General features: G+C 61.9%; 1 protein-coding gene across 3 annotated transcripts; it reads left to right on the plus strand.

Moving 5' to 3' along the window:
- Nucleotides 7,423-14,981, plus strand: PANX2 (pannexin 2). Of its 3 annotated transcripts, none has more exons than XM_018048938.1 (3): nt 7,423-7,697; nt 11,990-13,420; nt 13,896-14,030. In XM_018048938.1, exons 1-3 carry the CDS (start codon nt 7,472-7,474, stop codon nt 13,925-13,927), a joined length of 1,689 nt encoding a protein of 562 aa, XP_017904427.1. In that variant the 5' UTR covers nt 7,423-7,471; the 3' UTR covers nt 13,928-14,030. The 3 variants fall into 3 exon arrangements, with proteins under 3 accessions (XP_017904427.1, XP_017904425.1, XP_017904426.1); XM_018048936.1 differs by having other exon boundaries at nt 7,424-7,697; nt 13,766-14,981; XM_018048937.1 differs by having other exon boundaries at nt 7,424-7,697; nt 13,892-14,981.

Raw genomic sequence — 15,696 nt, forward strand, 5'->3', positions numbered from 1 at the left:
GTGTAGGTGTTGGGGGATGGCCAGGCTTTCACGTGTCCTCCAGGCCCTTGAGCCACTTCCCCGTCCCGTGCCGGCTCTACCCGAAAGCAGGCTGGTCGGGCAGGGGGCGCAGGCATCCTGCCAACCCACTTCCTGGTGCAGCTAGGCAGGGCCACGGAGACCTTCCCGTGAATTCCACAAAGGTGGAGTGTGGAGTCTGTGGCAGGAGGGACGAGGCAGGGAATGTCCACACCGGAGCTCCCACAGCCGTCCCAGGACCCTGGTGCACACACCCTGTGACGGCTGCTGCCACCCCCAGTCCCAGAAGGGCCCTGTCCCTTATTGACAGCTGTGAGCACAGGACATGCCCTCATCCCAGCTCGCAGGTGGGAAAGTTCAGGTCCTGGTGGTCCAGCCTGGCACCCACTGGGGCCCCAGTGTTGGGGCCCAATGCAGGAGACATGGGTTTGGTCCCCGACCTGGGAAGACAGCACATGCTGTGAAGAGCTTAGCCCCGCACCTCAGCTGTTGGGCCCCTGCTCTAGAGCCCACAAGCCCTAGCGCCCGCATTCCCCAAGAGGAGCCTGGGCGCCACAGCTAGAGAGAAGTCCACACTCGGCGCTGAAGACCCGGGCAGCCAGAAGGTCGTTTAGAGCGCTGCTCCTCCCCAGCACGCTGTCGATGTTCCCTTTACATGGCAACCTTTTCGGTGTCTCCAGCAGAATCAAAAAGCCATTGTGATCTGACGCTCACCTTTGTCCACTTGACGCGGACCCCGGCCAGCTGTCCCTTCACAGCTGGAAGCATCGTGTTATTGCTCCCTCCACAGAACCACACCCCAGTGCAGAAGGGGCTCAGTTGAAAATCGAGGCCATCGCAGAGGGTCTGTTCCTCCCGGGCACATGGTGGGCTGGGGCCGGCCAAGCCCTCTTCCAACAAAGTGCTGCTGGGTTTGAGTGCAGCAGCTCACAGCTCCACTCCCTCCAAAGATGCCTGTGCCCCCACCCCTGGCAGTGGCTGCCTCTTGCCAGAGTGAGGGGAGCTGACCAGGGCAGAGCTCCCAGCCTACCTACCACCCAAGTTCAGGTGGAAGCGGCCCTCTGCTGCATTGTGCGTTGAGACGGGTGTGGTTACTGCAGCGAGACTCAGCCTGGCCTGTCCTGCCCGGCATTTGCTGCTGCTCCAGACAAGTGCGGTCAGTCCCCTGCATGTGGACAAGCCCTGTTCTGAGAGCTGTTCCATAAGCTGAACGGTGTTTGCCTGGGTACCCAGCTAACACAATTGACTATGTGGTACTGGGCTGTAATAGCTTTATAATACTTTGCATACAAACAGTATATAAAAAACAGGATGAGAGCCAGCACACAGGGAGTGGCATCGCGTGACCAGGCAGGAAGAGTCACCGATGAGGAGGAAGACGAGGTGAGATGCTGAGCTGAAGGAGCGCCAGCCACCAGAGACAGGCCGCAGTGTCGCTCACATCCGATGTCGATGGCACAGGCTCCGGTTCCATGCTGGGTCAAAGTCTATCGCCTTGAAGAAACGATCCAGTGATGTCTGGGTCAGAGCTCTTTTTTTATCGACATAGATGACACAGTAGCCCTGCACATGTAATTCTGAACGGCTGCCACAAACAAGAACAGTGTCTGCTCCAACAGAGCCTCCTCTGCCACTTCCTGTAGGCCGACACTCTCCAGTTCGTCAGTCCCTCCTCCTCCTGCCTCTCCCCCTCCTTTCTCTGGGCCTCGGTTCCCTCAGGTCTTCCCTAGTGAGGCCCCCATGCTGCGCAGCAAGGAGCTGAGTGAAGCCGTCCTCTTGCAGATCAGCCCTGGCGTCTCTCTGAGGGTCACTGAGCTGCTGAAGGTCTCTTTGGACTCCTCATCCACCTTCTCAAACCCACAAAAATTGTGAACTAGAGGCAGAGGGTCTTTGAAAGCATGCTCGTGGTAATGGCCGTCAACCTCACGCCAGGCACAGGCAGTGTGTTCGTGGCCCTGTAGATGTTACAGTCCTTCCAAAACTGTCACAGGTCGCTCCTGGTGCATCAGTTGCCTTTACTTCCTGATGAAAAGTCTGACGGAAGTAATACTTCTTGAAAGTCAATAAAGGTCTCCCTGGTCCATAGGCTGGACGAGTGACATGCACTGCTTCGACATTGGGATGACAATTGTCCATGAGCCGGGGTGGCCTGGAGCATTGTCAGCAGCGAATGTTGAATGGGACGTCCTTCTCCACACAGTATGTCTCTGCCTCTGGGATAAAGTGGGAAAACCCGTCCTGGAAAACGGGCTGTAACCAGGCTTTGGGGTTGCTTTTCCACACAACAGGAAGAGAGCCCTTGGCTATGTTTTTCAGGGCTCGTGGGCTCTCTGAGTGGTAAATTAAGAGAGGCTTCAGCTTCATGTTACCGGAAGCATTGCCACCAACCCGCAGAGTCAGCCTGTACTTTGCTGCTTTATAGCCTGCCATCAGCTTTTCCTCCTTACCGATGTAATTTCAGCCTGGCATCCTCTTCAGGTATAGTCCTGTCTCATCCAGTTTAAAAACCTGCTCTAGTAAATACGCCCCTTCATCAATAATTTCTCAAAGCAGGTCAGGAAATTCCCAGCAGCTACCATATCTCACCCACTTTTACGTTGTGAAGGTTGACGCTGGCTCTAGCCTTGAACCCGTGAAATCAGCCATGGCTGGCATTAAAGGATATACCCTCCGATTCTCCCCTGTGGGTCTTCAGGTCTTCACACAGGCTTTTCGCTCTCTCTTAAAGCGTGAACTGTGAACTCCCTGATGTTCAAGCTTGTTTTAGAAAAGGCAGAGGAACCAGAGATCAAATTGCCAACATCCGCTGGATCATGGAAAAAGCAAGAGAGTTCCAGAAAAACATCTATTTCTGCTTTATTGACTATGCCAAAGCCTTTGACTGTGGATCACAATAAACTGTGGACAATTCTGAAAGAGATGGGAATACCAGACCACCTGACCTGCCTCTTGAGAAATCTGTATGCAGGTCAGGAAGCAACAGTTAGAACTGGACATGGAACAACAGACTGGTTCCAAATAGGAAAAGGAGTACTGTCAAGGCTGTATATTGTCACCCTGCTTATTTAACTTCTATGCAGAGTACATCATAGAAACGCTGGACTGGAAGAAACACAAGCTGGAATCAAGATTGCTGGGAGAAATATCAATAACCTCAGATATGCAGATGACACCACCCTTATGGCAGAAAGTGAAAAGGAACTAAAAAGCCTCTTGATGAAAGTGAAAGAGGAGAGCGAAAAAGTTGGCTTAAAGCTCAACATTCAGAAAACGAAGATTGTGGCATCCGGTCCCATCACTTCATGGGAAATAGATGGGGAAGCAGTGGAAACAGTGTCAGACTTTTTTTGGGGGGGCTCCAAAATCAATCCAGATGGTGACTGCAGCCATGAAATTAAAAGACGCTTACTCCTTGGAAGGAAAGTTATGACCAACCTAGACAGCATATTCAAAAGCAGAGACATTACTTTGCCGACTAAGGTCGGTCTGCTCAAGGCTATGGTTTTTCCAGTGGTCATGTATGGATGTGAGACTTGGACTGTGAAGAAGGCTGAGCGCTGAAGAATGGATGCTTTTGAACTGTGGTGTTGGAGAAGACTCTTGAGAGTCCCTTGGACTGCAAGGAGATCCAACCAGTCCATTCTGAAGGAGATCAGCCCTGGGATTTCTTTGGAAGGAATGATGCTAAAGCTGAAGCTCCAGCACTTTGGCCACTTCATGCGAAGAGTTGACTCACTGGAAAAGACTCTGATGCTGGGAGGGATTGGGGGCAGGAGGAGAAGGGGACGACCCAGGATGAGATGGTTGGATGGCATCACGGACTCGATGGACATGAGTCTGAGTGAGCTCCGGGAAATGGTGATGGACAGAGAGGCCTGGCGTGCTGCGATTCATGGGGTCGCAAAGAGTCGGACACGACTGAGCGACTGAACTGAACTGAACTGAACTGAAGCTGAGTGGGGCTAGACGCAGATGCTGGTCCTGCGGCCACATGCTGAGAAGCTTCTCCGTCTCCTCAGTCGCTTTCCCACGCCTCTGCAACATTACGCTCAACACCGTGTGCACAGCAGATCTCCACACGCTCCGTGAGCTTGTCCTTGCTCTTCAGAATCGTGCCGATGGCGGAATGGCGCACGTTAGGAGAGCGAGCCACGTCGACCATCTTTTCACCTTGCTCCACTGAGTTATTTCCACTTTTGTTTCCGTCATTGTTTCTTGGCACTTCTTAGCAGTACTAGCTACCTCACCACTGTTTTCCCACTTGCTTCCGGATATCCTGGCCTTGAAATAAAGGTGCTGCACCACTGTACTCGATGCAGTGCTGCAAAGCGAAGTGCACAAAAGCCCAGCCACTTGCAGAGGATGCGTGGGGTGACAGTGCACGCCAGACACATGGACCACTGGGGCCCGACGTGTGAGCGTGAGCACACGGCTCTGCATGCTCACCGCCTGAAGGCTCGTGTATAGGGCACTCACTGTATCTGCCGTGCATCAAGGGCCTCATTTGTCCTAATCTGTGAGACTGTGAATCCGAACCTGGGAGCCAGAACTTCCTCTGTGTTCTCAGGATTATTAGCTACGTACTCAATACGCAGACATTGCAGATTTTCATAACATGGAAGTAAAACTGACTTGGAAACACGTTATTAACAAGCCACCTGTCTTCCTGGGAGAACACTGCTTGGGGCCAGAACGAGACAGCACAGAGTCACGCTTTTCCCTATTTTTCATCGTCGTTGATGCAAGAACTGATAAAACATCACCTAAATAGAGATGAGAACGTCTTGCTGTAGCAACATCCGTCAGTTCCTCAAAGGCTTTCATGTGTCAGAAGCCACATGTTAATGTATTGGAGAGAGAAGTGACCACCCCCTCCAGTATTCTTGCCTGAGAAATCCCGTGGATAGAGGAGCCTGGCGGGCCACTGCCCATGGCGTCACAAAGAGTCGGACAAAACTGAGCGCACACACAGCAAGCACAGTCAGCCCTGTGCTGCGCTGGGTCATTCCGCCGTGTCGGCTCTTCAGACCCCATGGGTCGTCAGCACCGTGTGTGTGGATGTCTCAGTGGGAAAGGGCAGTCTGCCCCCTGCAACGCCGTCCCGCCCCAGAGGCTGGGTTTGGGGAGGGCGGCCCCCCACTCTGGGCCGGATGGGCCTGGGGAGGGCGCAGCCCCTGTTATCCACCTCTGTCCGAGCAGGGGCAGACGGGGAGCTCAGAGCCCGGGTCTGGGCATCACCTCCACATCCAGGCCTTCTGGGATGACGGCATCAGAGGGGCTGCTGCCACGTGGGTGCAGGCGCGGGGCCGCCGGCTGCAGCTGTGCCCTCTGTCCCGTGGGAAGGTGTGGGCCAGCGTTTCCACAGTGCCCACGGGGTCCCGTCACTCACCTACTGTGCTCCAGCGGCAACTCCGCCATGTGCCACGGCCACATGCCCACTCAGAGCCCACGAGGCCAGGGTTCGCTGCACCAGGCTGACTATAAAGTAAACCAGAAGGGCTTCCCTGGTGGGTCAGTGGTTGAGAATCTTCCTACCAATGCAGGGGACACGGGTTCAATCCCTGGTTCGGGAGGATCCCACAGGCCACGCGGCAGCTGAGCCCACACTCTAGAGCCTGAGGTCTGCAACAAGAAAAGCCGCTGCAACTAGAAAGGACCCCCCATGCAGCAATGAAGACCCAGTACAGACCTGAATAAATGATAAGCTACACCAGAGATTGGGTCCCTTTACAGTGGAACTGCTAGGATATGTCTAGGAAGTAGCTGCAGAACCAACCAGACATTGCAGGAGAGACACGGAAGATGGTGTGCCCTGTTCACCAGCAGGGTGGCTCAGCTCAGCGCAGGTTTCCACTGCCCCCATCCTGCAGATGTACACGGAAGAGGAAAGGCCGTGACTACCTGAGTCGTCATGGGGAAAGGAGGGCGCGGGGACCTGCCAACCTCTGGATCGTGCAGAGCCAGTCACGAAAGTGTGCTGCTGTGGGGAAGGGTCAGCCCCTGACGGGAAGTGTCAGGCTTGGGGGCGGGGGGGTGGGGGCGTTATTTGAAAACAGGCAGCCGAGCCCCCTCAGTGAGCAGCAGAGGAGTGAGATGACTTGGAAGCCAGGGGCAGGTGTCATTTGGGAATATTCGTAAATCTTTAAAAGCACAGGCACATAAGAAAGGTTTTGTGTTTTGTTTTTAAAAACTGTGAAGTTAAGTCTTGAACAGGATAAACCCTTTCTCTGAACCTCTGGGCAGAGGGTAGGGAATTAGCTCACCGCAGTGACCCAAGGCCTGCAGATACTGGTGTTCACAGCATGCTTGGATGAATTACTGAATGCAGCTGAAAGTCCAGCTGCGGTACATATTTCACAAAGACCACGCGTGCATCCTCTTACAATGGCGTGGGTTCCTGCCATGAAGGAGTGGAGTGAGAAAGTGAGTCTCGCAGGCAGTGGGCATGGGGGTGCGGCTGGGCTCTGCTGGAAAGACAACCCAGGAGGGTGTGCAGGAGCGGTGCCTGAGGGTGTGTACCGCAGGGTCCAAGTGGAGGGGGATGAAGGTCAGGAAGGTGGCAGGGACCCCGGAGCCTGTGCCAGGAGGCCGGTCTGGAGAATGCGTTTGACAGTGGCAAAGGGACGAGGTGATAGAGTGGTGGGGTGATAGGTGCTGGGCTGGAGAGGCCTTGGGGCCACGTGGAGGTGTCGCGAGGGGAAAGGAGACGCTCACCCAGGCCATGGGTCGGGGTGTGGGCGCCGGGGACGCCGGCTGCAGTGGAGGGGCCGGGAGGAGACACCTGCCCGCTCCCCGAGCGGGGAGGGGTGCCAGCCCCCTCCTCTGTGTCCGTAACACCCCGGGTGGGTGGGGGCCTAAGCGCCAACCGTGGCGGCCAGGCATCGGTAGGGAGCGGAGAGGGACTCCGGGAGGCGGGCGGCGAACCCCTCTCCGCCGGTCGGGCGGCTCCCGGACGCGGGGCTGGAAGAAGGGGGCCCGGGACGCCGCAGGTCTTCCCGCGTTTCGCCCGCGTGCCGCCGCCCCAGCGCCCCGGGAGAGGGGAACCACCCCACCCGCTCGGCCTTTCCCTCTTTTCCACCCTGAGTAGGCGGAGGGACCAGTCATTGTTCATTCATTTTATTTCATTTAAATATTTTTTGCTAAGTCATCGCCGGCGCCGCATCTGCGTGCGGGGGTGGGGGGTGGGAGGCGGAGCTACGCCGCGAGTCGCCGCAGGTAAACAGCCCCCTCCCCGCGGCGGGACCGCAGCCGCCGCCCGCCGCTGGGGGCGGGGGTCCCGCCGCCGCCCCCGCCGGAAGGACGCGCCGGGGCTGCAGCCGAGGCGGGGGCGGCGGCCCCTGCGCCTCCCGCAGCCCGCGCCGGCCCGGGCGGCCCGACCCCTGCCCGGGGGGCGGCGGCGGAGCGCCCTCCGCCCCCGCCGCGGGCCCCGCGCCCCGGGTCCTCCGCGCCCCCCATGCACCACCTCCTGGAGCCGTCCACGGACATGGCGACGGCGCTGCTGGCCGGGGAGAAGCTGCGCGAGCTGATCCTGCCCGGCGCGCAGGACGACAAGGCGGGCGCGCTGGCCGCGCTGCTGCTGCAGCTCAAGCTGGAGCTGCCGTTTGACCGCGTGGTCACCATCGGCACCGTGCTCGTCCCCATCCTGCTGGTCACCCTGGTCTTCACCAAGAACTTCGCAGGTGAGGCCAGAGGCTAGTGGCGGAAAGGGCAGAGGCACTCTGGGGTCTCCCTGGCTGACCCAGCCGCCGCGGGCCTCCTCGCTGGGGCCCGCAGTGGGCGCGGTGCCCCGGGTCTCCCCGCAGAGCCCGTGCAGGTGTCGCGGGGCGCTGGGGCTACCTCCCCATGTTTCTCCTCGCTGGATTGATTTTACCTTCCCTTGGTTCACACTGGGTGGAGGGGTGCTGTGGTCTAGGCATTGAGGAGACATGGGGTCTGGCCTGGAAGAGGGGAGACCAGGAGGGGGAGTGGGCAGGGTCTGAGAGGAGGAGGAGTGGCCAGGTGGGGACCGGGAAAGGAGGCTGCAGGTGATGAGACCTGGGAACACCGAAAACCGCTGCTGGGCGGGGTCCTGGGTCAGGTGTGAAGACCCTGTGAAGTGGGCAGATTCGAGTCCAGGGCCCAGGGATGCTCTGGCCACTGGGAGCCTGGGTCGGTCTTGGGAAGAGGCCCACCAAGCAGGCAGGGCCTGGAGGAGCAGGCAGTGGGGGCAGTGGACCACCCTGGCCTCAGCAGGAGGCTGAGCCTGGGAGGCTGATGTGGGGAGGAGAGGGCAGGGACCATGGCAGTGTGCACGTGACGAGCGGTCAGAGGCTCAGGTCTGCAGATATCCTGCTTGGACTCAGTGTCGGGGCGCTGAGGGCCTTCTGAGGAGAAGAGACCCAGGTGAAGCGGGGCAGGGGGAGGGGTGGGGTCCTGGGGCCACCGTCCTCCCGGGGGGCCACGGGGGTAGGTGGGTGGGAGACAGGAGACAGCACCCCCACCCTGGGTCTGGCTGGCAAGCGGTCTCAGGGTCCAGATGTCCAGGGAGGCCTCTGGGCACCCATCAGCCCGTGGCTGAGAGGGCCCTGGGGTAGAAGGGTGGAGCAGCTCTCCCTGAGGGATGCAGACAGACAGCTTTCTCGAAGGCCTCTCCTTCAGGGGTCCCTGTAACCAGGGCGGACGCTGCTCAGGCTGCCTCCTCCGACCCCCGGGCAGGGCGCACCCGCACCCACACGCTCAGACATTCCCCGTCCTTCGCGACCTCGGCACCGAGTCACCACCCTCTGCAGGGTTTGAGCCCGGGGGTGGGGGGTGTCCTGCTGCAGCCAGAAGGATCCTTGTCCCACCCACCGGGGCCCAGCTGGGCCAGGGGGACCCAGTGCCCAGACCCTCACTTGCTGCCCTGGTGTGTGGGGGGGTCCACCCTATCTGCCTGTTGGAGACTGGGTGAGTGCATGCTGGATGTCCAGCTCATGGTGAGGAGCCGGCCAGACGGGACCTCCCTACACCAAGGCCTGTGCGCGTCCCCCGCCTGGAGGGCGGCTGATGGCGGGGAGACCCGCATGGCTCCGCAGATGCCGCCCACCCTTTAGACCTGCTCTGTGACGGACGGAGGGGACAGCCAGGGGCATAGCTGAGCGAGAGGACCACTAGGAGGGGAGTTGGAGGGTCGCCAGGTTCTCCAGGGGCTTTTCCGATGACTCCGTGGCAAAGAATCTGCCTGCCAGCGCAGGAGACACAGGAGATGCGGGTTGGCTCCCTGGGTGGGAAAGATCTCCTGGAGGAGGGCATGGCAATCCACTCCAGTATGCTTGCCTGGAGAATCCCATGGACAGAGGAGCCTGGCGGGCTGTAGTCCACGGGGTCGCAAAGAGTCGGACACGACTGAGCACGCAGCACAGAACGGGTTCTCCAGACGTCAGGTGGGCTCTGGGCAGAGGGGACCAACACCTGCCTTCTCCTAAACAGCCGAATACAGCCAGCTCTGGTTTCACTGTGCTTTGCAGATACTGCGTTTCTCACAATTTGAAGGTTTGTGACAACACCGTATCAAGTCATTTATCCAATAGCATTTGCTCAATTCACGTCTGTGCTGCATTTTTGCAATTCTCACACTATTTCAAAGCTTTCATTATTAATATATTTGTTAAGGTGATCTGTGCGCGGTGATCTTTGATGTCACTATTGCAAAACGGTCACGGCTCACTGAAGGCTCCGATGATGCAGAGCATTTTTTTAGCAATAAAGTGTTCTTAAGGTATGTACATTGCTCTCTAGACATGCACATAGTATGCAGATACAGACTGCAGCGTATAAACACTTCTACATGCACTGGAAAAAAATGTGTGACTTGCTTTAGCAAGGCATCTGGAGCCAAACCTGCAATGTCTCCGAGGAGCCCGCAGGTGGGCAGGGTCTCCAAGGATACTAGGGCGCCCAGGGGCTGGGAGGACCCTGGCCCACGGTGCCATCCTCCGGAATGGTGCGCTTTGCGAGCTGGCTGTGTCTCGGGTCCCCGGCATACACCTGTGCAGACACCGCCGTGCCTGAGTGCCCAGTGCTCAGGCTCTGTGGCCCAGCAGTTTCCGCACCCCCCGCCCCAGAGTCCAGCCCAGGTCCCTGGCCCCTGCGGGTCGAGTCGGGACACGTGGCCGCTGCTCCTCCAGGGCAGGGTCACTGAGACGCGTGCGTGCCACACGTGGTCCCTGCTGGGTGGGGTCTGCTTCGCAGGAGCAGGAGGGAGGGGCAAGGACAGAGATTGGGCGCTGTGCTGGGCCTCCCCTGAGCTGGAGCCCCCTCCCCTCCCTCCCGGCAGGCAGGGCTGGTGGCGGGCATGAGAGGACCCGGGGTGGGGGCCCTGCCTCTGTGCACGGAAGGGCTCAGCTCCCCTGTGCCTGCAGCGCCACGGCCACAGGAGAGGTCTCCCCGTCTCCTGGGGCCTGGCTGGGGCCTGGACTGGGGGACCGCCCCCCAGGGTCCCTTTCCCGCAGTGGAGAGCATCTCCTGGCCTGGAGTTGGCTGTAAGGACAAAAGTAAGTGACTGAAATGCTGTTTTCTCAACCGCAAGGGGGCTCCTGCACCTTCCCCATGCTCTCGGAGCCTGACTCACCACCAGGCCCCAAACCTGTGTCCTGACCCGCCCCCACCCCCAGTGCCCCCGCCTCAGCGCCATCCCTGAGCCTGCTAGCCCGCGCTCCTCCTGCCCCCAGGCCCCTGACTCTCCAGCGCCCACCAGGTGCAGTCCAAGGTCCACATGCCCAGAATGAGCTGTGGGCCCTGCTCTGGCGATGCTGAGGCCCGAGGCCTCCAGGATGGTGCCAGGCTGAGACGGGGCAGCGGTGGTCTGAGGCTGCGCATGTGAGAGGGAGGCAGCCTCCGTGGGCTGGGCCAAGGCGCCTACAAGGGTGTTCGTGCCCGTGGGGTAGCCAGCCCCTTGGCCCCTGGGAGTCACTGGCAGTGACCAGCTGCCTCCCCAGTCAAGGGCCGGCTTCGTGCAGCAGGCCTTGGGGTGGGGGGCCTGCACAGACAGACAGACGAGCGCACGGGTCCCCACTGCTTCTGGTCTGCGTCTCCTGGGCTGAGAGGCTTAAGCTGGGGCAGAGGGGGACTGAACGGCCCGCCCCGGGGCTCTTCAGCTGAGGGGAGGGGGGTGCCTGCTGTGTCCAGGTTGGGGCGCGCGCCTCCTGCCAGCGGGATGCTGCCCTCTAGGCGAGGGGCCCCGGGCTCCAGCGCCTGCAAGAGGGCACACCCCGGCTGGAGCCCAGCCTGATAGTGCAGTGACCCGGCCTTCAGGGCTCAGACCACCCTGCCCTGAGGACGGCGCTGAGGCGGCCAAGACCTGCCCTTTGGGAGACCTGGGCTGGGGGCCACGCCTCCCGCTGTGGTCTGCGCCTGTCCTCACCTGGGGAACAGTTCTTCCTGCATTTGGGGCTTCCTGTGTTCGGGGCGGAGCTCTCACCCTCGTGTGTTGGGTGGGCCCTGGGGTCTGGGTGATGACTCCTTCCTGTCTGATCCCTGGAGTGGCTCCCCTGCCCACTCAGTGTCCAGGGACCTCAGGCCTGCCCTGCCCCAGGACAGTGGGTCTTGGGAGGACGCCCCTCACCTCTCACAGGCAGGCAGCGCCGCTTCCGCTTTTCTTCAGTCATGCCCCCGTGACCTCTGGCCAGGGAGGACTCGCCCAGGACACCTGCCCTTCTCAGGACGGGTGGTGGTGCCAGGCCCCGGGCTGTGTGCCCTGCGCCCCTGGCTCTGGACTCTGCCCTGTGTGCTGGGGGTGGTGGCACCTGGAGGGAGGCCTGAGGCTCCAAGAGCAGATCTCTGCCCCCAGGTGTGCAGGGCTGTACCCTCCACCCCCAAGGCGAAGGTGACTGGGGGGGGGGCGGGAGGTGGTGTAGGAGGAGACCCCACAGGACACAGCAGAGACGGGGAGGGGGGCTCCGGCGCGGCAGGCCAGGAGGCGTGCGATGCCCCAGCGCCTTCTCTCTGCCCCCAGAGGAGCCCATTTACTGCTACACGCCGCACAACTTCACCCGCGACCAGGCGCTGTATGCCCGCGGCTACTGCTGGACGGAGCTGCGGGACGCGCTGCCCGGCGTGGACGCCAGCCTGTGGCCGTCGCTGTTCGAGCACAAGCTGCTGCCCTACTCGCTGCTGGCCTTCGCGGCGATCATGTACGTGCCCGCGCTGGGCTGGGAGTTCCTGGCGTCCACGCGCCTCACCTCCGAGCTCAACTTCCTGCTGCAGGAGATCGACAACTGCTACCACCGGGCGGCCGAGGGCCGCGCGCCCAAGATCGAGAAGCAGATCCAGTCCAAGGGCCCGGGCATCACGGAGCGCGAGCGGCGCGAGATCATCGAGAACGCCGAGAAGGAGAAGAGCCCCGAGCAGAACCTGTTCGAGAAGTACCTGGAGCGCCGCGGCCGCAGCAACTTCCTGGCCAAGCTCTACCTGGCGCGGCACCTGCTCATCCTGCTGCTCAGCGTGGCGCCCATCTCCTACCTGTGCACCTACTACGCCACGCAGAAGCAGAACGAGTTCACCTGCGCGCTGGGCGCCGCCCCGGGGGGCGGCCCGGCCGTGCGCGTCAGCTGCAAGCTGCCGTCGGTGCAGCTGCAGCGCATCGTGGCGGGCGTGGACGTCGTGCTCCTCTGCGCCATGAACCTCGTCATCCTGGTCAACCTCACGCACCTCTTCATCTTCCGGAAGAGCAACTTCGTCTTCGACAAGCTGCACAAGGTGGGCATCAAGACGCGCCGGCAGTGGCGCCGCTCGCAGTTCTGCGACATCAACATCCTGGCCATGTTCTGCAACGAGAACCGGGACCACATCAAGTCTCTCAACCGGCTGGACTTCATCACCAACGAGAGCGACCTCATGTACGACAACGTGGTGCGGCAGCTGCTGGCGGCGCTCGCGCAGTCCAACCACGACGCCACGCCCACCGTGCGCGACGCGGGCGTGCAGACCGTGGACCCCAGCGCCAACCCCGCCGAGCCCGACGGCGAGGCCGAGCCGCCCGTGGTCAAGCGGCCCCGCAAGAAGATGAAGTGGATTCCCAGCAGCAACCCGCTGCCGCAGCCCTTCAAGGAGCCGCTGGCCATCATGCGCGTGGAGAACAGCAAGGCCGAGAAGCCCAAGCCCGTGCGCCGCAAGACGGCCACGGACACCCTGATCGCGCCGCTGCTGGACGCGGGCGCGCGCGCTGCGCACCACTACAAGGGCGGCGGGGGCGACGCGGGGCCCGCGGCCGACAAGAAGCATGCCCGCCACTTCTCCCTGGACGTGCACCCCTACATCCTGGGCACCAAAAAGGCCAAGGCCGAGGCCGTGCCCGCCGCGCTGCCGGCCTCCCGGAGTCAAGAAGGCGGCTTCCTGTCCCAGGCGTACGAATGCGGGCTGGGCCTGACAGCGGTGCCCGTGGCAGGTAGGGGCCGGCAGGGCGGGGGCGGGGGGCCGTGAGCGGGCTCAGGATTGTGCCATCCGGGTGGAAATGGGGACAGGCAGGGGAGCCAGGTGCGGGCATGACCCCAGGCGGCTCCCTCGCCCCAGGGCCCCGGGAAGCAGCCGCGATGAAGGGCCGGGGGGGCACACGGTGAGGTTGCTCAGCTCCTGGAGAAGGTTCTGGAAACTGGCGCCCCTGCTCCCGGGGCAGCCAGGGTCCGACCAGGCAGGCCCGGGTGCTGGTGAGCGTCGGCGCTCCAGGAGGGGGGCGGGCGGGGCGCGCAGAGGGCGGGGCCTGCAGACGCCCTCTGCTCTGGGCTGTTTGCAGATGCGCCGCTCCCGGAGGAGGAGGCCCTGTACTCAGCAGAGCCAGCCCGGGGCGTGCTGCCCCCCGGGGGCCCGTTTCACGTCTGCTCGCCCCCCGCCGCCCCTGCCACCGCCCCTCTGTCGCCAGCTAGCCTGGGCAAGCCTGACCCCCTTGCCATCCTGAGCCGCAACGCCACCCACCCGCTGCTGCACATCAGCACCCTGTACGAGGCCCGGGAAGAGGAGGACGGGGCCCCCAGAGCCCCCCAGGACGTGGGCAGCCTCATCACCATCCCTCCGCCGCAGCAGATTCTCATCGCCACCTTCGACGAGCCGAGGACAGTAGTGAGTACCGTGGAGTTCTGAGGGCCGGGGCTGCCCGCGCGGCTGCATGACCGCGCCCCAGGCAGAGGCAGCCTCGCTTTGCCCGGCACTGCCCACGGGCCCCGGCCTCCCGCCCGCATGCCACGGGGCTCAGCACCTTTCCCCTCCCCGGCCCCCTGGATGGCGTCAGGGTGCTGGCTGGGTCCGGGGCTGGCCAGGACTCCGTGGAGCCCTGCGCCCAAAGGCCCAGAGCCGCCCCCTCCCCCCAACATCAGGCGCTCCGTTGTGAGATGAAGAATTTATTTTTTTAGTTGATTCTGTTTGGGGCCTAGGATGCTGGCCTGTGAGGGGCCGGGAGGTGGCAGGATGACTCAGGGGGGCGCGGGGGGTGGGGTGGCACCTCAGCCTCCGCCGCCCCTGCAGGGATGGGCGCCCTGGTGGGAGGGGCCGGGGCCCCTCCAGTCAAAGGTCAACATGCACTTTCTCCTCATACCCCGACACCTGTCCTTTATTTTACTATGGTTACTGTAACTAGCGAGTACGTTTAAATCCGGCGGCTTCGGATGCCTTTAAATCAAAGGATGTCGTGCGTGTGACTGTGCAAGCGTGCGTCCAGAGAGCAAGGTGCCAGCGTGCCAGCAGGGTGTGTGCGTGAGTCGGCAAGTGTGGATCGTGTGCGTGAGTGAGCGTGGGGTGAGGCTGGTGAGGGCAGGAATCCAACGCAATAACCATGTCCCCTCCAGGCCACCAGCCCCCCACTCCCCCCCGCCCCCGGCCCCCGCCCGAGGGACCCCGGCGGTCTGTGGGAGCCGCGGGCTGGCGTGGGCGGGGCTCCCTGTTACCTCAGCCACGGTGACATCGTGACAGTGTTAACAAGGTACCCAGCATATCAATAAAGATTATTCTGATACCCCTGAGTCTGAGTGCTCCGTCCCGCCAGAGGCCTGTGCTTCCCTGCTGGGGGGCGGGGCAGGGCGCCGGGAGACGCCTGCTGCCCTCCGGGGGCCCCGCCGCAGCTGAGCCGGCTCAGTGGAGACAGAGTGTTCCCCTGGGAAGCGGCCCCCCAGTGGATGCCTGAGGGCAGGGATGCCAGGCCCGCCCGAGGCAACAGCAAGGGCTGGCGGCACTCAGGAGGGCTTCCTGGAGGAGGTGCCCGTGTCGCGGGGACTCTGGGCAGGGGGCTTTCGGAATGCAGGTGGGGGTGCGGCCGGTCCCACGCATGCACCAAGGAGTCACGAGCCTCCCAGGCCCTGGCAGGAGACCCTGGGGGTCTGAAGGCAGGTGGCTGGGGCAGCTGGGCCAGGAGCCCCAGGGCTACAATCATGAGAGGGCTCAGCAGGGATTAGAGTGGGACCACCTGCTGCACCGTGTGGAGGGCCAACAGGAAGACCCCGGGCAGGCCCTCTCTGAAGCGGCCCTCCTGCGTGCGCTGCGGGTGATCTGTTGCCCAGGGGTGGCATCCTAATGGGTTTCCATCATCACTCGGGGACGGTGAGGCCCGAGATCAGGGGAGGCCACCACTGTGCAGACAGCTCCAGAGCGGAGGGCCCCAGGCCTAGGCAGGAAGCAGGCGGGGGGACGTGTGGGTCCTGGGGTCTCCACGGGGATGGCACATGTGAGGCAGGGTGA

Source organism: Capra hircus, chromosome 5 (assembly GCF_001704415.2).
Source record: "Capra hircus breed San Clemente chromosome 5, ASM170441v1, whole genome shotgun sequence".
NCBI lineage: Eukaryota > Metazoa > Chordata > Mammalia > Artiodactyla > Bovidae > Capra > Capra hircus.